At 32.9% G+C, this 23288-nt stretch overlaps 3 protein-coding genes, 1 long non-coding RNA gene and 1 other non-coding gene across 6 annotated transcripts; 1 reads left to right on the top strand and 4 right to left on the bottom strand.

The window, feature by feature from the left end:
- Window positions 1–245: 245 nt before the first annotated feature.
- Window positions 246–348, bottom strand: LOC127746149 (small nucleolar RNA R71). The gene has a single exon (XR_008007768.1). It is a non-coding gene; the product is annotated as a small nucleolar RNA R71 (small nucleolar RNA).
- Window positions 349–14309: 13961 nt separating this feature from the next.
- LOC127745617 (uncharacterized) lies at window positions 14310–16013 on the top strand. 2 transcript variants are annotated; one of them, XR_008006736.1, is made up of 3 exons: window positions 14310–14659; window positions 15213–15286; window positions 15946–16013. It is a non-coding gene; the product is annotated as an uncharacterized LOC127745617 (long non-coding RNA). The 2 variants fall into 2 exon arrangements; XR_008006737.1 differs by having other exon boundaries at window positions 15225–15286; window positions 15946–15994.
- A 913-nt stretch (window positions 16014–16926) lies between these two features.
- LOC107478343 (uncharacterized) lies at window positions 16927–17805 on the bottom strand. Its single transcript, XM_016098486.2, has one exon. It carries the CDS (start codon window positions 17803–17805, stop codon window positions 16927–16929), a length of 879 nt encoding a protein of 292 aa, XP_015953972.2.
- Window positions 17806–17844: 39 nt separating this feature from the next.
- On the bottom strand, window positions 17845–18501 carry LOC127745475 (uncharacterized). The gene has a single exon (XM_052258215.1). It carries the CDS (start codon window positions 18499–18501, stop codon window positions 17845–17847), a length of 657 nt encoding a protein of 218 aa, XP_052114175.1.
- A 1332-nt stretch (window positions 18502–19833) lies between these two features.
- Window positions 19834–21582, bottom strand: LOC107478344 (uncharacterized). The gene is made up of 2 exons (XM_016098487.1): window positions 21375–21582; window positions 19834–20984 (listed from the first exon to the last, which is right to left on the bottom strand). Exons 1-2 carry the CDS (start codon window positions 21580–21582, stop codon window positions 19834–19836), a joined length of 1359 nt encoding a protein of 452 aa, XP_015953973.1.
- Between the last annotated feature and the right edge of the window lie 1706 nt (window positions 21583–23288).

The following is a 23288-nucleotide window of genomic DNA, read 5'->3' as shown; positions in this document are numbered from 1 at the left end:
ATTGTCAGTATCATGGACTTCCTCATGAAGACCCAAATCAATTTATCTCTGATTTTCTACAGATTTGTGATACTGTGAAGAACAATGGAGTGAATTCTGAGGTGTACAGACTCATGCTCTTCCCATTTGCTGTGAAGGATAGAGCAAAGCTGTGGTTAGATTCTCAACCCAAGGAGAGTCTAGATACATGGGATAAGGTTGTCACTGGATTTCTGACTAAATTTTTCCCACCTCAAAAGCTGACTAAGCTAAGGTGGAAGTTCAGACTTTCAGACAGAAAGATGGTGAGACCCTTTATGAAGCTTGGGAGAGATTCAAGCTACTAACTAGGCAATGCCTTCCGGACATGTTCTCTAGATGGACTCAGTTGGATATCTTTTATGAAGGCTTATGTAAAATGTGCAAGATGCACTTAGATAATTCTACAGGTGGTTCTTTGCACATGAAGAAGACACCACAGGAGTCTACTGAGCTTATTGAGTTGGTTGCTAACAACCAATACTTATATTCCTCCAACAGGAATCCTGTGAACTCTGAGACCCGTCAGAAGAAAGGTGTTATGGAAGTAGAAGCTCTTAATGCTATCCTTGCTCAGAATAAGATTTTGAGTCAGCAGATGAATTTAATTACTCAATAGTTGAGTGAAATGTAAGTTTCAGCTGTCAACACCCAGAATACACCTCCAGAGGTCCCTTATGACATGACAGGTAATTTTATGAAAATGAGAATTATGATTATACTAAATCTTCTTCTAAATAGGTTAATTACATGGGGAGTGCTCCTAGACACCTCAATAATAATCCATACTCAAATATCTACAATCAAGGGTGGAAAAATCACCTAAATTTTGGGTGGAGAGACCAACCTCAAAGATATCAGAATTTTAACAATAATTCTCAAGGCGATTTTCAGCAAAATAATCAAAATTATCGCCAGTTTCAGTCTCATCAACAATAACCACCTCAGCAGGCATACTCTCAACCCCAGCAGAACACTAACTGGAAGACAATGATGAACAGTTTTATGCAGGAAACCAGAGCCTCCATTAGAAACTTGGAGGTGCAAATAGGCCAATTGAGCAAGCAAATACCTGATAGGCCTCCAAATGTGTTTTCTGGTGATACAGTGGTGAATCCAAGAGAGGAATGCAAGACTATCACCTTGATAAGTGGACAAGTGGCAAGTATGGAAGCAGAAGTTAATGAGGAGCCAGTTGAAAAAGAAGATCCAAAGGAAAAAAAAGAGGAGGTGGAACACGCCCCTCCTAGGCGTGCAGATAATCCATTCCCAATCTCTCTTCCTACATTGCTTAAGGTGCCTGAGTACAAGCCTAAAATGCCATATCCTCAGAGACTTTAAAAAGAGACCAAGGGCAAGGAATTTTCAAAGTTCTTGGAAGTTTTCAGAATGTTACAAATTAATATTCCTTTTGCTGAGGTTTTGGAGCAAATGCCTCTCTATGTTAAATTCATGAAGGAGTCGTTGTCAAAGAAGAAGCCTTTAAAGGGAGATGAGACAGTGGTCTTGACTAAGGAATGTAGTGCCATAATTTAGAATAACTTTCCAAGGAAGATGCCAGATCTAGGGAGCTTTCAAATTCCATGCACCATTGGGAGCACAACCTTTGAGAAAGCGTTATGTGATCTGGGAGTAAGCATCAATTTAATGCCCTTGTCTGTGATGAAAAAGTTGCAAATCCAAGAGGTACAACCCACAAGGATAGCATTACAGATGGCAGACAAATCTATAAAGCCTGCATATGGATTAGTGGAGAATGTCTTGGTCAAAGTGGGTAAGTTCTTCCGCCCAGCAGATTTTGTGATTCTTGATACGGGGGAGGATGAGAATTTCTCTATAATCCTTGGAAGACCATTCCTAGCCATTGGGAGAGCTCTAATTGATGTAGAAGTGGGTGAATTAGTGCTTAGAGTGCATGATGAGCAACTAGTCTTTCATGTCTTCAAAGATATGCATTCAGCAAGTGAAGAAGAGAGGTGCATGCAGACTGAGCTTATTAATCCAAACCTTCAAGAACCCTTTGATGATGCACAACGGAAATTGCAGCTCAAACCTCCTTTGGTGACAACCAATAAAATTTCTTGTGACATCAAACCTAAGTTTGATGTCGGGAATGCATCATCCACCAAGGCGGAGGTTCCCAAAAAGACGAAAGTACCCAGAGAATGGAGAAACAAAAAGATTCCCACTGAAAACTTCTCCCCAGGAATGAAGGTGGTGTTGACTAGCAATCTTGTGTTCACTTATACAGTAAATAGAATCCTCTCTCTGGAGCATATTGAGCTACTTTATGGGGACACAGGGAGAAGATTCACAGTGAGGGATGAAGAGCTGAGCCCCTATGATCTTCCTCTTTAGAGGAGCTGACCGTCAAGCTAGTGACGGCAAAGAAGCCCTTGTCAGGAGGCAACCCGATGATTTCGTATCCTTAGTCTATTTTCTGTAGTAGTAGTAGTTTTATTATTTATTTGATTTTTTATTGAGTTTTACTATTTTTCCTTTGTTTTACGTGTGTTTTGATAATTCAAAAAAAAAATTAGAACAGAAACTGAACACTTAGAAAAATTTTCGGCCACCTGAAAGAGATTGTTTCGTTCAAGTCCACGCTGAACTTGAAATTTCTCAAATTTAGCGTGAAAAACAACGTACACAGAGCACATAATTGGACCAAGAGTCCATGCTAAACTTGGGAAATTCGAAGTTCAGCGTGGAGAACGATGTAACCAAGGATGACAAGAGAAGATTGTGGCGCCGAACTTGATTTCTTCAAGTTCAGCGTGGGAGCCTTGCTACATGCACACATTATATATATATAATATACTAGCAGAAGTCCCGTGCGACGCACAGGTTGAAAATTTTTGTTCGTCTGTTTCAGTTTTTTTTCAAAATTTTTATATTATCACTTTTTACATTTATAAAAATATTTTTATTGTTTAATTTTTAATTAAAAGTAAAAGATTTATTTAGTTTATCACTATTCAAAATACATAAAGATTCTTTCTTAATTCTCATAATTTGCAGAAATTTTTTCAATTACGACCAAGTTTATACTTATTCTTTCTATTCTTGCTTTTCAAAACATTCATTTTGAATGTCAACATACAATTTGACGAGGCTATAGAGATTCTACCTCATAGTACATTGTATGTTGTTCAACTTAAAAAATTATGCAACAATAAATATAATTTAAAAATATAAACAACACAGTTCAGAAGATAAATATGATTAAGAACCATAACCAATACAATTTATGTATATAAAATTTTTTTTTAATTTATTGTGTTAAAATAATTTATTTATTAGATAAAACATTTATTTTACAAAAATATAAGTTATCAAATTTCAATGCTAATAGGGTTTGAACTACTATTTTAGCCTTTGATTTTGTTTATTTGCTGATTGAAGAAAAAGAAAAAGAGAAAAAGAATGAATGTCCAAAATCTCTCATCAAACTTGTTATTTTCCAAGACGAAAGAAAGAAATACTGAGATAAAGTGCAAGGCTTCTTTTGTTCAACTCGTTCCTACAAATCTCTCAACCACTACCTTTTAATCTGAATCCTACATTATGAAAGTGACACTTGAATGAATACTCTAAATACGTAAAATATGGTCTATTTTTAATATACCATTTGAAAACTAATGTGCCTCTAAATTTTTTCCAACTTATCAGATTCTATAAATTATGTAACCTTATACTACTACTCCTAAAAATATTTATCCTATCCAAAAAGACAAAACTGAAGCAACATAGAATTGTAAAATAGCACTAAAATGAAAGAAGTCAACTGAAGAAACAATTACAAAAAAACAAGAATACATTTTTGTGTACAAAATACAAATTTCTGATAGCCTCCTAGTCTAGTTCTATATCAAGATTTAAAAAGCATAAATTTTTAAAAGGTGCTGATAATTGACAAATACTCTTTCTTTATTTTCTTTGTAAATTTTCAACTATTATTACATATCACTTCTTTATGACACGATGAATCATTTTCCAAAACAAAACAGGTAAATCGAAAAAATCAATAACTTTAATAATTTAAAAAAAAGGTAATATGAGTAAATATAATTATACATGTGGCTTATCATCCATACAAATAGTTATTCGGAATCACAAAATTAAAATATAAGAAAAAACCCTATTATTAAGCAATAATGCAACTACAGAGATAAAATTCTATTTATATGTAATAGTTAATCTAAACTATGGAATCAAAGATTTGAAATGATGCTTATTGGCCTATTTGGAACAATAAAGAAGAGTTTCAACACATATACTTGACCTCGGACAAAAGTTCTTTGAACGTATGAATCATAGGCCTGCGAATAGTAGCTTGTATCTTGCAACCCTGACAATACACAAGACAATTTGTATTAAATTTGGCATCACCGACCAAGGAAAGAAAATGTATAATTCATACACATTAAATGAAATAACAGTCACAAATAAGCACATACAAAATATAGTGAAATGCAAAATTTTTTCTTCAACAAAAAACATACTTTATGCTATTTTAGAGCTTTAAAGTTGAAAACTATATATAAATCATTTTGTAAGTAAGCATATATGTAAATGATTACAAAATAAATAAAATATATATTTTTGATACTATTAATGCAAATTAAATATTATACATGAATACATCAGGAGAGAAATAAACCTTTGATCACTTTAAAAATAGAATCTATCTATTATATATTCTATTATATATTACTAATTTTAAAACCAAAATATACCACATATCACTTCTTTATTGTAATTGAAATAAAAAATTTTTGTCCAAAATTAAAGAACCTCTAACTGCAAAACAAAAGATAAATTACATAAACTATATATGCATTTATAGTTTTCCGCACAATGAAACAATAAAAAAACTGAACTCATGAAAAGTAAAAAGATAATGAAACAAAATATAAATATTCAATTAATGAATTTGGCATCCTGTCATTTTGATTGAATCATTGTATAATGAGAAAAATAATAGAATAAATAAACTGGAGGGATTTACATGTATAACGACAATCATTCGAAACCAATATATTTTACCATTAATAAAAGACTGAATCAGCAGCTATATTCTATTACTTTTTATTGTGTTTAACTGCCTAAAAACTATAAATATATATATATTAAATCTTGATCTCAAGCTCAGAGAGTGAATATGAAACAGAGTAAACTTACAAATATCTCAATAACCGTAATCTATTATATATGTACTATCACAAGTCACTTTGGCCCAGAAAACTAAAAGCATCATTTTTCATAAGCAAACATCTTCGTTTGATCATCATCTAAGTGACAACTCTAAAAACATTTCAAAAATATTCATCAAATAAGTTTAGAATTCCAAAATATTATTATTCTTTTTTTTTAAATCAAGAAATAAAATATTTTTATTATAAAGATAAAATTTTTAAGCAAAGCAAAGCTATAGACAAACTCATAATTTTGTATCATAAAATAGCAACACATACAAAATATGGAACCATAATATGATATGAAAATCCAATCTAAGATTCAAGAAAAGAGGGATATTGACTATATGAAAAATATTGACTACATTTTTCAGCTTGACCTATCCGAAGTTATAGCATTAAGAGAAATAACGTACCAAATTTGTATTAGCCTCTAGGCCCTGTAGAATGTAATCCCAAGTAAATTCTAATCCTCTAGTACCCACCCAAAGAGGTACCAATCTATGTAGAACAGAATCAATAAATGCCCAACCTGCCACAAGAAAAGTACCATTAACACTGAAATAAGGATTAGAGATGTAGGGTAACACAAGGAAGAAGTATAAAAGCTGCTGATATGGGAAAGTGAACATCACTTCCATGATATACATAAATATAACATTCATTTTGTTATACGATGATATAGCCTTCCAAATATACCAAGTCCAATTGCTTGAAATTTATGATTTTGAGAGATGTTCTTGTGAGTCAAATGTAAATTATTAAAATGTAATAATAGTATTATTATTATTTGACTTAACTTTATCAAGAGCTTTTATTTTTCCAAGCTAAAAGCTGTTTGACAATTGAAGAAGGGGGAGCAACAATTAAAAAAGAATTCAAAATAACTTCTAAATAAAACTCAAGTGGTGTACACTTATATATAAATAAGACTATGTAGGTTATCACATTCACAACCATAGTGCTTATTATATAAATGAAATCTAGTTACTAACAACACCCAAGAAAAAAATAAAGGCACAAAGATAAATTTGACTCTCATTTTTTTTGTGTAAGAATTCAGAAAAATGAATATGTGAACAACTCAAGTACAATTCAAGAACTGTACAACAATACAAAAAAAAGATAAGAACATACTAATCTTATTTCAAAAAACAGGCCAACAAAATATGCATTCACAAAATAAATACTCAAGATAAATAACAAAAAAATCACTGGAATTGCACCAGATAGAATTTTATACAACTTCCCACTTTTTACGACAAAAGTTCTTTAAAATTAAATGCATAAAAATGAAACACCTAAGAATTAAAAAAATAAGAGTTAAAAGAGTTCCAGTGCGAAGTAAATAGTGAAAAAAAAGTAGAACAGTAACACTAATTATTTATTCAGTTCAATACCCAAGAAGAAATAATGCATCAATAATTATAAGATTAAAACCTAATATAGTATCATAACTGAAATTAAAATAAATAACACAACCATGACAAAAATCAATCCAAACAAACTCTCATCGCCACCATAATCAGATTGAAGAGAGTGCTGCACCACAGAACTATGGCAGCCAGAGGTGAAAAGCATAGGGCTCAATGGTTTCATCTTCTCTATTATTCGTAACCTTTCCAGGATTTATAGTACAATTATACAGAAACATGAAACCCAGAGACTGAAAAGAAGAACTCAAAAACCAGACTACTGATTCAAAAAGATGTGAACCCTGCAATATGAAGTAGAGTGAAAAAGGGTTTAAAGGATATAGGGCAAGAATATGAAAAATAGAATAACTCTACAAAATGAAATGCATGGAGGCCTAGATTGTGCTTGGAAAATGGGATTAGTCAGAGCCATGAGACTGTTGATGGAATGGTATAGGGAGTGAAGAACATGAGGGAGGTGGGGGTAAAGTGTTTCTCTGAAAAAGGATCCAAGAGAGATTTGTTCTATCAAATCAATATTTCTTTCTATTTTTTTATAAATAAATAAAAGAATATAAAAAGACACAAATTTAAAACAAAATAGATATACCTCACACTATAAATTAGTAAGAAATAAAAGTAAGAGAAGGCATTCTTTAAAAATATTTAAATTGAAATATATATTAACTAAAAATATAGTTTTAACTAACAAAATATATGAATGAATTAGATTGAAGTATATATTAAATAAAAATTAAGTTTTAACAAATTGATCAATAAATATAACCATACATTAAAATATTACAACTAAAATAACAATAAATTCATATAGATTTAAAAGAAAATAAAAAGACACCTATAAAATCAATAAACAATAGCAATAATACCAACAAAAAATGCACGTTTAACACATCAAATGTGACAAAAAAAGTAAATTTCATCCAAAAATATTTATCAAGTTCAGAATTCCAAAATATTATTCTTCCTTTTTTTTTTTAAAATCAAGCAATCGAATATTTTTATTTTAAAGATAAAATCCTTAATCAAAGCAAAACTAAAGTCAATTACACAAAAGAATTAAAAAAAAAGTAATAACATTTGTCAGATCTTAAAGACTAATTTATCTGGCAAATTACCAATATGAGAATTGAGACTTCAAATTCAGGAAGAATTTGTTATGCAAATTTAAAATGTATCTCTAATCTCAAAAATTATTTTCAAAATACTCAAATACACATACCCATATAAAACATAATCAAAAAGGAAGATTATTTAACAGTTTATATAAAATATAATAAAAAAAGAATATTGTTTACCTTAACTTTCTTAGAGAATTCTTCATCCACAAGACAGCTGAAAAACCATTACAAACGAAAAACACCAAGAAAATAGGTGGATGATTTATTATTTCCATACACTTGATGACAATTCAAAATACAATAAATTGTTAATTATTTGAAACAAACTCAAAATGGATTATTTGGCTTCTCAACTGGTTATAGGATTCGGAGAGATGGTAAGAGTTGAGGGGTATCTCTTTGAATCCCATACCCAGCTCAAAAGCCAATCAATCAACCACAGTTACAATTTGTCCAGAAATTTTATAGACATATAATATTACATAGCAACCTCTATCTAATTTGTCTTTTCATAAAAACACAAAGTAAAACAAAAATAACAATAAAGTAATATAAATGAAGAGTCATACCTAGCAGCGCCACCGCCGCCACTGCCAACACCAGAGCGGACCATCACAAACAAATTGTCATCCTTTACGCCTATCGCTCTTAACTCGTCAGAATTCCTAATCTCTTTCCCATTGAGGAGTAGTTGCTGTTGCTGTTGCTGGATAGGGACACTTCTCTTTTCATATGGGCAAGTTTTAACTCCAAAACCAGCACAAATAGAAAGAAATTCAACAACAAAACCAACGTCTCAAAAAGATTTAAAACAACACTCAAAAACTAAACTCATAAGATCCATCATCTAACTGCACACGAGTCAACCAACAACACCATACCAAAAATCAATAACATCAAACTCTCACGAGATTTTATTTATCTACATAATAAAATAAAACTTTCAGAGAGATGCAGAATTCCTAAATAAAAAATTTGCTCCCATCTAAGCAGAATAAAATTTTGGGTAAAACACAAAACTGAGAAATAATGAAACTCACCTCAATCTCCAACAATGCCTTGCTATTTTCCATCTACCAATTAACACACAAAAAAACAAACCAAAGGTTAAAAAGTTTAATAATAATAACAAATTAAAGGATAAAAAAGTAAGTGATATGAAAGGAGACGATAAAAAGACAAATATGAGATCTTTGATGGTTACAGATTCAACAGAGAGAAGTGCATTGGGTTAACCTTTATAGAATTTCTTACTTTTTACCACAGAAGCTTTTTAAAATTAAATGCATAAAAGTATATCATTTAAGTTAGAATAATAAGAGTTGAGAGCTCTAGTGCAAACCAAAGCGTGAAAAAAAAACGCAGGACACAAAAAAAAAATACACATTTAACACATCACAAATAAAAAACCAGTCAATTTAATCCAAAATTATCCATCAAGTAAGATCAAAATTCCAAAATATTATTCTTTTTTTTAATCCAACCAGGAAATAATTCTATTCTAGAGATGAAATCTTTTAGCAAAGAAAATTAAAGTAAATTATACAGAAAAATTCAAATAAGTAAGAACGTCTGAGATCTTAAAGCCTAATTTATCTTGCAATATTAATATTAAGGAAAGCATAAGAAATCCTAGTCACTCAAGGCGTGAAATCAAGAAAGGAAAAAGGAAATCTCCAAAAATTGTACCTTTCAGCTCTAGAATCTGATGAGACCGAGCCATTCCAACTCCTGAACCGCATTGAATCAAAAGAGGGTTTATTACAAACACACAAAAAAATAACAGGAAAAAAAATAATTTACACATACATAAGCAGGATCAAAATGATTCACCTTAAAGGTATATACAATTTGGAACAAAAAGATAAAGTTGTTGTATTATTATCATTATCTGTCTAAATAATACCAAAACCATTTCTTGAAGAAACATTGACGATTAATTTGGCGACTATATTTTGCAAAGAAAGAAAATGATACAGTTTGAAGTCGTTTGTACTATCATGAGAAATAAATGTGCCTTGGCCAAAGGAAATCAACATAAAAATCGATTCCAAAATGAGAGGCGAAAAAAACAAACACTTGAAGGTGGCCTCTTGCGTGACAAAAAAAGGAAATTAGAAGATACAATTCAGAGATGATGATTCAATAAAAACAGAACTATTAAACAGGAAAATAAGGGTGAGGAAAAGAAAGAGACCTTAAACACCAAGAACATAACCAAAAAGAGAGTCACCAAGAGCTCCAACAACACAAGTGAAAACGAAGCAATCTCTGAAAACCCAAAGTTGCATACATCACTTAAAATAATAGTATATCTTTCTATCACCTAGGTATCCCATGTTTAGAAATATCATAATAAGGCATCCATAAATTCCTTTGATAAAATAATTTCTTTCAAAAAGGGTTTCATCTGACTAAACAAACATATGGACTTGGCCAATTTCAACCACAAGATTGCAAATAAATCTTAAAGATGGACGAAAAAGCTAGATGAATGTGCCAATAAATACACAGAAACCAAGATAGGATGTTTTTCCATCATTGATGGTAGTTTTGCAGCAACAAGAAGAAATAAAGAAAAGAGCATCATATTTGGGTAACAAATTACAAATGTATGCATGAAGGATCAAGGTAATGTAAGGAAATAATGCCCATGCACTATTCTACGCAAAGTACATAATACAATAGCAACTATAATTGAAATCCAAGATAAACATGATAACAGAAACTTGCCAATCATCTTTTCATCATTTCACGCTTTTCTGCAGCAAGCGGCTCAAGTCGCCTGATGGCCTTCCTAGCTTGATCATTTGAGGGATCAATTTCTAAGATCTTTTTCATATTTGTCCATTGATATTTGAAAAACTAACTAAAATTAGTGAAGTAAAAAATTATGGTATGAATGAACTCAATGATGCGAAAAGGAAAAAAAATCTAAATGGCATCAGTATGCAAAACATGTACTTCTTCATTAAGATCCAACAATAAGGAATGCCTAATGGTACTCATACTGGCTTTCCCTAGGTTGGCAAATACCACATAACAGTGGCACCTTTCCATTTTGAGAAACTACACTTACCCCTTTACTGTGCAAATGAGAATAAAGTTCAAGTCCTGCTTAAAGTATAATAACCCCTAATATAAGATCTGAACTTACCAGCAATGGCTTCTTCAAAATGTTCAAGCTTTTCATGAGCTTCTCCTTTTCTTACTAAAGCTTTAATGTACACTGGATTCAGATCTAATGCTTTTGTGCATTCTTTAACTGTGTTGTCATATTTTTCCTGGGATATGTTTAGCATAAGTTAAAGGAAATTAGATTCTTGACTTAATCAATTTCAAATATAAAAGGGCAAATATGATGCAAGATTCCATACCAGCTTTATCTATGATTAAAATGACTTCCAAAGATATGATTGGAAAATAAAAAAAGAGGTACGAAAGAGTTGAACCACACTTAAAAGGGTCTAGTTTGCCAAATTACAGGATAAAGAGTACCTTATTCAAGTGCATTTTGTGCTCTCAACAGTTTCTCCTTCCCTAAATGCCAATTTAAAGGACTCCAATTTAGACTTTGCCATTTCAACCATTTTCCACTAACATCTGCAGTTGTAAAAATCAGAAAGTCAACTATCTTTGATCACCAACACGAAATCTGAGCCAAAAAACCAAAGATCCTTCCTTCCGGGATCGAAAATGCAATATGACCCTCAGACACAACCAATCCAAAAAAACTTACATTAAATAAAATGAAAGCACTTGCAAAGGATAAAAAAACAAAGAATAAGAGAAAGAGAATAAGCACGAATACAAATTAATCTCTTTGCCCTAATACACGACTCAAGTAACACAATAAGCACGAATAAGCTACAACAGAACAACAACCCACGCTACTTACCCGAATCGGCTAATCGGCTATGTTCAACTCGCCTTTTCAGTTTCCGACTTTGACGACCTGAGCTGCAACCAACGAAATTAGGTTGGTTTCCTTGGCATTAAATTGAATGAAACAACAAAAATGAAGAAGAAGTAGCGACCACTGCCCTATCATTTTAAACTGCATACTTTTCATTTTGGCACCTTAAATATTGCACCAAAAATCATAAAGGCATCATATGCCAAAAGAAGAATAAGAACTCTTATCCAGCCACCCAAAGTCAAAGTTAAATTCAAATTAATATATAAACCATAGGCTTCCACATAAATTACGCCAGACCTTTTCTGGAAGAGCTGGAGGTGGTTGCAGTGGAACCTCTAACTCCAATGGTGGCCCAAGTGGTTTCTCTTTAGTTTTCATCTCATAATTTTCCTCTTCTGACCCATACCTATGATCTTCATCTGCAAGTATATCCTCTGGCCTCAGGCCTTTTTCATGGCCCTCTTCTTCAACAGGGGATCTCTGAGGCAGGAGATTACTTTGATTATTCATTTGCAAAATTTTAAGCAACACAAAGACAAACTAAATATATCAGTTATTGGTAGCAGGCACTCACATTTGAGTCATATTCAATGTCATGATGAACTGCATATCCATCCTCCTCTTCATCATCGTCAAAATCCCCAAATACATCACGAATTTCAGGAGCAGAATCACGAATCTGATCTTTGTCCTCTCGGGGAGATCCACTGTCAATATAGAAATTAAAAGTTTAAAACTGTCATAGAATCTCACAGCATCCCAAAAAGCCTTATTATCCCTGGGTTTTAAACAATTTTTTTGTTCTATTTATTCAGTAACTGAAATCAATTTCCTAAATCCACACCGAGGGTGCAATGTAAGGTAACAGAAGACATTCACATACAAAACCTATACCACAAACCATAAACAAAAGCAGAACAAATCACCGGTTTAATCAAAAGTGAGATGACAGGAAAAACCTAGGCAGCAATTCTACCATCAGTACCAGTGGTCAATACTTGGTATGATAGAACCAACGCAAAGAAAGAAAGTATTCAGAATAGAGTGAAATCTTAGATTAGTCATGGTCCTGTAGTCAATAGTATTTTGCTTCTCCATGACTATGCAATTGTTTTTCAACATTTTAGCATCGCAATGAGAAAGCTGTGAGTGATATTTTCGATAATTTAGAGGGTTAGCCTCAGAACAAACACATGAAACCATGAAATTGAAAACTATCCACTCAGAATATTGTTAAATGCAATTAGCAGATATCTATCTAGAATGTGTAAATATATATACCTTGGACTCCTAGCTTCATCAACTTCCTCATCTTCATTCTCATTCTCATTCTCATGGTAACGGTTCTCCTCGAATCCGCTCTCAAAGACGGCGCCTCTGTGCTTCCTAGTAACTACTCTCTGCCCATACTCGTCGTCTTCTTCCTCTTCCTCGTTTTCCTCCTCCTTGCGGCTCTGCAAATAGTAATTGCAGAAAGAAGAGAGAGAAAGCATTAGAGAGAGAGATAGAGAATGGAATCGATGAAAGGAAGGAGATTATAAAGGAACAAACCCATTGGGAGAGGTCAATGTTGAGCTCGTAGAAGGTGACGTGTGCAGCGGTGATAAGGATTTCCTCGACGAAGGTTGATGAGCTTGGTGCTGTGCTGGTCGAGATTGGGCATGAGCTTCCCGTTCTAAGACATTATGGAACCGCAAACACAAACCCTAGAATGTTGCGGGTTGGGTTTGGGGTTTGGATGTGATGTGTGCCTGAGAGTGAGAATGGTAAAAGGGGAATGGAATGGAGAGAGAGAGAGAGAGAGAGAGAGAGAGAGAGAGAGAGAGAGAGAGAGAGAGAGAGAGAGAGAGAGAGAGAGAGAGAGAGAGAGAGAGAGAGAGAGAGAGAGAGAGAGAGAGAGAGAGAGAGAGAGAGAGTGAGAAACTCTTCATTATTTTATTTCAAAATAACGTGAGACCGACACCTGGCTTAATGAGCCACGCCAATTATACAAGTAGTAGATATATATATATATATACTAGGGGGGACCCGCGCTTCGCTTGGATGCTTTAAGCGATTGGCATTGTATTTGTACGTATTCCATAACACTTTATTAAATATATGATATATGAAGCATTACTTGTTTCGTGTGGGTTCTCAACTACATTCATTTCTTCAACTTATTGATTTATTTATTAACATACTGTGATAACAAATATTTGGATAAATGTATATTCCCCCAAATTTAACTGGTCCTATCAGATTGTGCCCAAAAAGTCCAGTCTTATATTTCAAGTCTTTTCAATTTCCAAAATATCATAATTATATGTAACCAAAATGCTAATAAGATATAAAAAAAATAAAACAAAAAGAATAATGTAACAAAAATTATGAAGAGTTATTTTTTTACCTCCTGAAGCCAAATTTATTTTAAAAAACTTAAAATTTAAAGGTGGTGATTTTTGAAGATGCATTTAAAATATAATAGTATTTTAATGTCCCATATGATGACAATTGGTCTAGTGTATGGTGGATGCCATCTCAAACTTTTCAAAAATCACCAATTCCTATGCATCATTTAACTAATAATAAATTCCCACCTACCGATTCAACCGTTATACTTGTTTGGAGGAATCAAACCTCTATTTCTAATGCTTTCTAATAGATAGCAGCCATTGAATCACTTCTTCTACTTCATGCTTTCTTCGAAATAGTGGCACGCTAGCGATGATACTCAAAAGCTGATCAGTGAGACTTCTGTGGTTGAGAGAAACATTATGTGGCCTAGTGCTCAGCTTATTCCTTTGTTTAGATTCATAGTCACACACTCCAGATTGAGTATAACCCGCCAAGCTACACCCAGATCAAATTGGATCCCGTTGCTAATCAATCGTTTTCCTCGATCCTAACTTGTTTGTGGAAATCTTGGTGTTATACACAATATCGATTTTCAATATACATTAGTCTTGTTGATCTGATCAGATCAGATAGGTGAGTGGATCGGAACCCAAGCCTCTTAATTTGTATTGTTTATATGTTCCACATACATTAGCACATTCAAAGGCATCTTACACGTTAAATTTTTTTTTGTAGCTAAAATTTTTTGTCATTACAAATCTAACTTTTGATAAGTGTTGCTTTTCATATATAAACCCTTTATAAATTTAGTTGAAGTGCTAAGTATGTTAAGTTCATGTATTCTAGGATAGAGATATTATTACACCATGTTTGGGAAGAGAACGCTGTCTTTGAATCATCCATCATTTGTGATTTATCTGGAGATGTCATTTACATGAGAATTCAGATTCAACAACTCACAGTACTCTGCTTTTTTATCCATTTCCGTTTTCATGTATTGTCTAAATTGAATCATTAGTAATAGCTAAGAAAATGTTTTTTGTACAAAGCTATCAGTATCAAATGCATTTTAATTTGTTTTACGATTTAGATTGGGTGGTTTATGGGCTAGATCTTGGTGTTTAGGACTTTATGCGTGGACTATTTTTACAATTATTTGTTTAGTAACCTGTAATTATTTTATCAGTTTGAATTGCAGGTCTAGTACTCCATTTGGCAACACAATAAGGAAGCTTGGTTTTTAAATTGGTGGCGAAGAAGGTTCCATTCTTCTCACTAAATGCCTTTTTATTGCTATTACGGTAATTTTATGGTTTTCTCTGATGTATTTTATTTATATCTTCTCTGTATCCTTTCTTCCAAAAACTTTGGTAACTTGAGATCTTTATAAAATTAATGTTGTATAATGATAACCTTATTGGCTGTCATCAAATTGTTAAATATGAAGGACTGTAGATTATTTCTTTGTTAATTGCTAAGCAATTTCCCCCTTTTAGGTAATCTGCATTGCTCTCAATCTACTTTCTGGAAATTTTGTAAATGGTGTGGAAAGACTGTCGGTTGATAGGCATTTATCAAAATAATTTGCTATATTTTATTGTTGCAATTCTTGACTTGCGTAACTTGATAGAGAAAGATTACCATGATAGGTAAATTAAATAGTTTCTTACTGGCTAGCATTGGTATTCAATCTAGAGATTTGCTAAGCAAAAGGGAAAAAAATCTAATTTGAAATATCTAATTACTAAATTATTAAATTCACCGTCAATTATACTCTTGAAATTTCAATGTACTTTCTATGATGCCGGTCCTGTTATTTGCAAAATAAATCCAAAAGGATATTGCTTTTTATTTTCTGCTTAACTTTTTGGTTTTAACTTTAGCTGAACAAAAATAATGTGTCTTTAGTGCAAACGCAGGTTATGAAGCAGTCCCCGGGGTGTTAATTGCATGCGCTTTGGAAACCAAAATACAACAATACTCAGTGAGTACTACTCATAGAACCTATTATTGATAGGCTGTTAAGAAAAAACTCATCTGTATATGCCAACGAACTTAAATGTTTTCTTTAGCTCATGATTTGGTAATTTTACAACATAATTTGTTGGTGGTGAGATTGAAAATAATGTTTAAAAATGTGATTTATCTGTGTTGTATATATAGACCTTTGACGTACTTTGGCTTGATAAGTATCTCTTATCATGTATAAACCCTTCATAGAGCATTTACTGCACCATATTTGGGAAGAGAAGGTACATGTTGAGTCCTCTATAATTTGTGTTGAAAGCTTTCCAGAGTTAAGGATCTAAGTTGGAATGCATGGCTGAACAATTTTCATTCACCATTTTTTCGGTTATTAATTTCTAAAATGATTAATGTAAGCAATGCTAGTTTATTACGACCTCCATTGTATTATAAAATAAAACACATAATTTTAACTAAATTCATTAGTAAATAAAATTCTGTCACAGTTTAAGAGAATATAAGGGTCTTACTCACACATATATAAAAGATAGGAATCTTTTCATGTATTATAGTCTCATCAAATACTCCTGATGTGAAAGATCCTTTTTTTAAAACATAACTGAACTAAAGCCATTGTCCACGAATTCTGACTACCAATCAAACTGCCAATACATACCTATGTCAAAGAAAGATATAATTCCACAGTTATTACATCATTAACCAACATTCAGATTAATACCGAACTACATTTAAATAAATAGAAAAATTAAAGGCTACATATGAATTAAAGTCTCACCAAAATCAGTTGTCAGATACAAAATTACACTGTAACTAACCTTCATCAATGCATCATGCATTCTTAGGCATCCAAACGTTGAGTCAAACCTATCATTGAATCTCTTTGCAAGAATTCGACCTCCTTAACTCATCGTACATTAACCAACATTTCTAAACACCTCCTTAAAAACTATATTGTCTGTCTCTTGGTTATCTTCATTGTTGCAAATCAAAATCTTCAGACCTTTCCTATTTGTAACTCTTGACACTGCAACATATAGTTGGCCATGTGTGAACACTGACTTCTTTAGAATGAGACCCACATTTGATAATGATTGTCCTTGACTCTTGTTAATAGTCATAGCATATGATACCATTATAGGAAATTGTCTCCGCTGAAACTTAAATGGTATCCTATGGTCTGATGGACTAAGTGTCATTCTTGGGATATAAACTTTTTGGCCACAATTTGTTCCTGTTAAGCTCTGTGCTTCAATGATGTATTTTCCCAACTTTGATATTACCAAACGTGTTCCATTACATAAGCCAGCAGAGTGATCAATGTTCCTTAGTAGCATGATAGGTGTACCTACTTTCACCTTTAACTCATGATTAGGGACGCCCGAACATCTTATAGTGTTTAAGAATTCTGGAGTATGAATGGATGCCATGATGTCATTACTGCACTCTGCTTGACATGCAGTGTCAGAACTGTAGTAAGTATACGCCTCAGCAGGGTTGAGACTCATCATGTAATTATTAATCTCGTCAACAGCTTGTAGCGTGGGTGCTAACATTGCTCGTTGTTGTAGGTGGGAAACACAACTTGCACCCCCAAATAAATCAGGATATGTTGCTTCACAGATGGCTACTATAGGATCATCCCACACACTAATAAGAATATCATCTGGGATTTTAACTTTGTCAACTCCATCATTTGGTGTTTCACATTTTCCATCACCAATTGACAATATCCATTCACAAAATTGTTTTATCTCCTTTGATTCTTCAGATGTCTTGTCTGCTTGGAGTTGCATGTTTCTTGTGAGTGTAAGCAATTTGCAACTATCCCAAATTTATGATGAATTAATTGTTGCATTAACAATATCTTGCCTGCTGCCTTTCGGTATGACGGGTAAAATCTGTCTAATGTCTCCTCCAAAGACAACCGTCTTCCCGCCAAACAGTTGGTTCTCACTGTTTGTATTCTTGAACCTCAGTATGTCACGCATTGTTCTATCAAGTGCCTCAATACAGAGTCTGTTTACCATAGGAGCTTCATCCCATATAATAATCTTAGCCTTTGTTATCAACTCAGCCAAAGTACTACCCTGTTTGATGTTGCACGTGGAGAACTCATCCAAGTTTAGTGGGATAGCAAAACGGGAGTGTGCTGTCCTTCCACCTGGTAGTAATAACGATGCGATACCACTTGATGCAACTGCCAAAGCAATTTGTCCTTTGGACCTAACTGCAGAAGCAAGTGTCTTCCAAACAAAAGTCTTTCTAGTACTACCGTATCCATACAGGAAAAAAACTCCATCTCTCCCACTATTCATAGCTTCCATTATTGACTTGTAGACTACCCTCTGTTCATCAGTTAATTGTTGTAAGTAAGCAGCATGTTCTCCTGCTAATTTGCGTCTGTTGTATCTAAGCTCATCACATATTAGAGAGTTCAAACCACTGCACATCAACTGCTGGAACGATGTATCAGTGTTTGGGTAAGGCATAGTGGGGTAATCTCGCAAACTCTTGTTGTATGACTTCAATATGCTCTCAACCTCTATCAAAGTTAAATTCTTCAGCTCCTGTTCTGTTAGTTGTAGCTCTGTTGGAAAAGTAAAGTATTTATATAAAATATTATGTAGATTAGTCTCAAATTAATTTATATAAAACACAAATGACAACATAGATTTAATATGTAGTTTGAAATATCTACACATTTAAGAATGTTGTTTTGTTCTTTTTGTTGTCCTTTGATTTTAAAGAATACGATTTTACAAATTAGTCATGGTATATGTATCATAAGGTTCTGAATTTAGCACTTTGTAACTATCTCGACTACATGTTATATTAACAATTTAAATTGTTCTTAAAGTAGTTTTATTTTGCGCATGATAGTGATATCCTAACCCTGTAACAGTCATGACTGAAAGATTTTATAGAAGATTTGTTAATATTTACATGTTAACTATATTGCAGTAGTTTAAGTTATTCATCTATATATTTATGAACATTGCAAAGCTACTATTTTTCTTCAACAATATAATGGTATATAAATTCTTTCTATTATTTTCAAGGGTGTTGCAATATCCGTCAAACAACAGCACGACACTTTCTTACTATGAGTAATAAAATTGCCATAAACTGAAATGACTTGGAGTGGTATAAGCTTGCTCTACACAGAAATTTATACCGGACTACAACCTTTAATAATCTTGTAAGTTTCTTACTAATTATCTCATAATCAATCTATTTAATTCTTTTGTTGATCTCTTATTGATTATCCATAGTTCATGCTTAAATATATTATCTATAAGCATAATATAGAATTTAGTACTTCAATATATGTAGTTAGTATTTAGATATATATTAAATAAGTGTGATATACAATTACCATACTTAAATTCTTTAATTGTTTTATGATATATAGAAACGGCCTATGTCTTTATTTCTAGTCTTGTTGTAGTTTAATAACCAAATAATTGTGTCAATAGTCCATGCATAAAGTCTTAAACCCCAAGATATAGCCCATAAACAACCCAAACTAAAACCTTAAACAAATTAAAATGCATTGAAGAATTAAAATGCTTTGAACAATTGCAAAAAGCATCGTGTTATAATATTATAATATATACGAACAAATTATGTATTTATTTCATAGTCATGTTGTAGCTTACTAATTATATAATTGTATGTATGGTCCACGCATAAATTCTCAATTAGACAATATAAAACGTCTGAAACAATTCTAATTTTTTGAGAATTAAAATACCTTGATTGTCAAGCATTCTTCGTTGCTTATGACGTATGTCATCACCTTGCAATTTTCATGTATTTTCTCATACATTTTCTGGTCTCTCCATTGAATTGGATGACAAAAGTATTACAAAAAGCTTCCTTAAGTACTCTCCTGAACCCCAGTGGCTTGCTTCTTTGATTGCATCAATGTATTCTTTATCATCATCTAACAATCCCATTGCATAAGATGCATCTCTAAATGATGAATAGACGATACCATCGATAGTTCTAATGTCTTCATAGCAAGTAGGACCCTTTACAAAATTTAGGAGTAGCCTTAGGTAATAAATTTCCCCTGATCCTGGTGGAACAAAGAAAATCCTTCCTATGACTGAATGTGATTTTCGCGGAAACCACTTCCTGGTATCTGGCTTCCAAACAAACTTTGATGGGAATTCCACGTATGTTAGGCAGCGTGCTTCTGGGTTAGTTTTGTTAGCTTCAAACCATCCTAAAAACATCGACTCCTTAACTGATGCTTTCCTAGCAACCTCGTCTAAACATTCATCGTCTTTAAAAACCACCGGTTGCTCGTCGGGCAGGTGAAAACCCAACCTTATAACAGAAGGGTCTCTATAGTGCATGTTATACCCAAAGATTCTCCAAACTGCTTCACATGGTGATATGTATCGACAATCGTAATACATGCTAACTTCATCACAATCATCGCTTTTAGTGTCAGCTGTGGCACTCTTATAAAATGAGGCAGTTACACGATCATGACCTTTATTAACATACTTGAATAAATACTTGATTGATCTAGACTGGTTGCACCATTCAACATTTATGTGGGCTCTATATTTTAATAATAGCGTCCTATTGTGTGGAACCACATAACGACTGTCCAAATTAACACCAGATTTTTTTATTGTCCTTCCATCATCTTTGTGTCTATAAATTGGATATCCATCATCATCAACTGTTGTATTGTCCACAAATCTTTTAGAAAAATGACGAATACATTTGCCATTCTCCATGCATGGAGACTCTCTCTTAGCACTCCCACATAGCCCATGCATCATGTGTTTTTCAACAGCTTCATAATAGAGCGGGTCTCTTTGCTTGTCTGGAATCTCAGCAGTGATAATTCGATCTATGTCTTCTCTAGTGGGATATTTGTCATCACGGTGCAGGAATATGAGAATGTGTGCGTGAGGCAATCCACGCTTTTGAAATTCGATTGTGTATACAACTATCAAAATTGAATCACATAATTAGTTGCTAAAATTAAATTATTACAGCTACTCACTAAATATTTCATCATGAAAAACTGCACTTGAGTACTTATAGTTTCTATTCGTACTAAATTACCTATACAAACAGTTTGCTTCCACACATGTAATTTCTCATTTTCTGATATTATAAATGATATTTTTATTGACCAAACATATTATATAGTTGTTTTTCATGTATTTTTTTTCCGATGCAATTACATCTCTTTAAACAAACTAATAGTTATAATTTTGGATTATCCTTTTTTAGTAATTACATATTCCACCATTTAATCTTTTTAGCTAATACCTCAAAGTCCGGATATGTAACAAATCATACTGATAGAAGTTTGTAACATATTAAAATGTACCTGCAACCACTCTTCCAAATATCTTATTTGTCCTTATGTCCTTTATTAGATGATCTAATTTAAGCTTAAAAGCTCTGCACACCATGTCTAGACGATCCTCTGCATTTAATTCTCTATTTTTAAGAAAGTCTTCCAGTTCTGGCCATTTAGGATTACATGTAAATGTTAGGAAAAGATCTGGATATCCAACTACTCTACAAATTGCCATTGCATCTTAATAGTTCTATATCATATATCTTGGTCCTCCGGTAAATGATGAAGGCAATATAATCCGTTTCCCTACTGATGAGGGTTTTGTTTTTCCCGTCAAAACAGCTTCCTTAATACCCTTGTACATCTCACATCTAAATTTCTCTTGGTCGAGACGAATGTATGTTAGTCTAAACGACTCAATCATTGAGTAGGCATCTACCAAGAACTGTTGAAAAATTCTCCTTGAGTACAATAATGGGGAAGCATCAGCCAATCTTTCTTGAATTCTATAAGCAAAAAAGTCCTTCATTGTCACTTCTTGCCGTCCTTTTTCACAGTTGCCCTTCTTCTTGTTTAGAGGTATGTCTTCTTTGTATTCATCTTCTCCATATGAAAACAATAAGGGATATTGCAATCCCAAGTATGATGGATTTAGTTGATTTATACGTTGTAACCTTCCAGTTTGGGTCTCTACAATAATATCCCTATCTGTACGGTTAATATCAAAGTCACCCACGATCAATGCTGCCACCTCATTTGTGGATGGCAAGTTATACCTCCTACCATCTTTTCCTCTTTTTCCCAAAAGCCTAAGCTTGACCTTTGAAGTGGGTTCTGCTGCTATTGACTGTTTCACATTACGGAATGCCTTTACCAATACATTGTGTTGGTCTAGCATCATCTTGAAGTCATTCACAACTTCTTCTTGAATTGTCTTGTTTTCTTCCGCACTAAACAGTAAAACACACTTGAAAAATTCAAAATTTTACCATAAAAGATAAATACGCTATCCATTATGTCTTTTACCATTTCATGAAATATATGTTAAGATATATAAAAATTCATTACATACCCGATTACAAACATCCGATTTTGGATCTCATTTTTGGTGTCGATTACATATAGTTGAGCAAATTTTGCCATACATCCGTCTGGTGGAAAGCTCCCCATCAAGTGATAATTCTCACCACATAAGATAAATGTTGGTGGTCCTCTGGATGAACTTTTACCTCTATCAATTTTGGCACCCAAAGATGTGAATTAAAACATGCTATTGTATGTTCTAATATTCTCCCAAAAATGTTTGCTCCTGGCATCATTCCCATATAACAAATTGTATAGCACCTTAGGAGCTTCTTGTAGTTGAGGAATCTCCACTTGTCCACCTCTGCAGCATAGTGTGTACGTAGGTTCATTTGTATTGTAATGCTTTTCTTTCCTTTCGCCATACCAAAAAAGAGTATAGCAGTATTCACACTCATGCACTACATATCCCATGTTCCAATATTCTGTTATATTCAACCAAAATAATGGTTTTTAAAAAGTTTGTCGCGGTCAAATAGGTAGAAACATATGTAAGTTTAACAATGATATAAATATTTAAAAATTACTAATGTATCTTGTAATAATAATTTTGTACATACCAACATTGTCATTAGTAGACTGCGGCACATAATTTCTCATTTGTGGTCTTTTCTTTCAACCATGTTTTTGCTTCCTGCAAAATCCCAAGAGAATCTTAATTGTCAAAACACAAAAGTGTACCAAAAAATTGTAGATTGAATTTGTAAAAAATTTATAAAACTGCCAATAATTTCTGTTATATTACGTAAACAATCAGTTTTGTTAATTAATGAAAAAACTTAAACATTATTAGCAAATCTCCCACCTGTGGATTTTCATGGTATGTCACTGGTCAGTTGTGTATCCAAATTTAATGTA

Source organism: Arachis duranensis, chromosome 3 (genome assembly GCF_000817695.3).
Source record: "Arachis duranensis cultivar V14167 chromosome 3, aradu.V14167.gnm2.J7QH, whole genome shotgun sequence".
In the NCBI taxonomy this organism is placed as follows: Eukaryota; Viridiplantae; Streptophyta; class Magnoliopsida; order Fabales; family Fabaceae; genus Arachis; species Arachis duranensis.
This window is presented reverse-complemented; position numbering and strand designations above follow the sequence as displayed.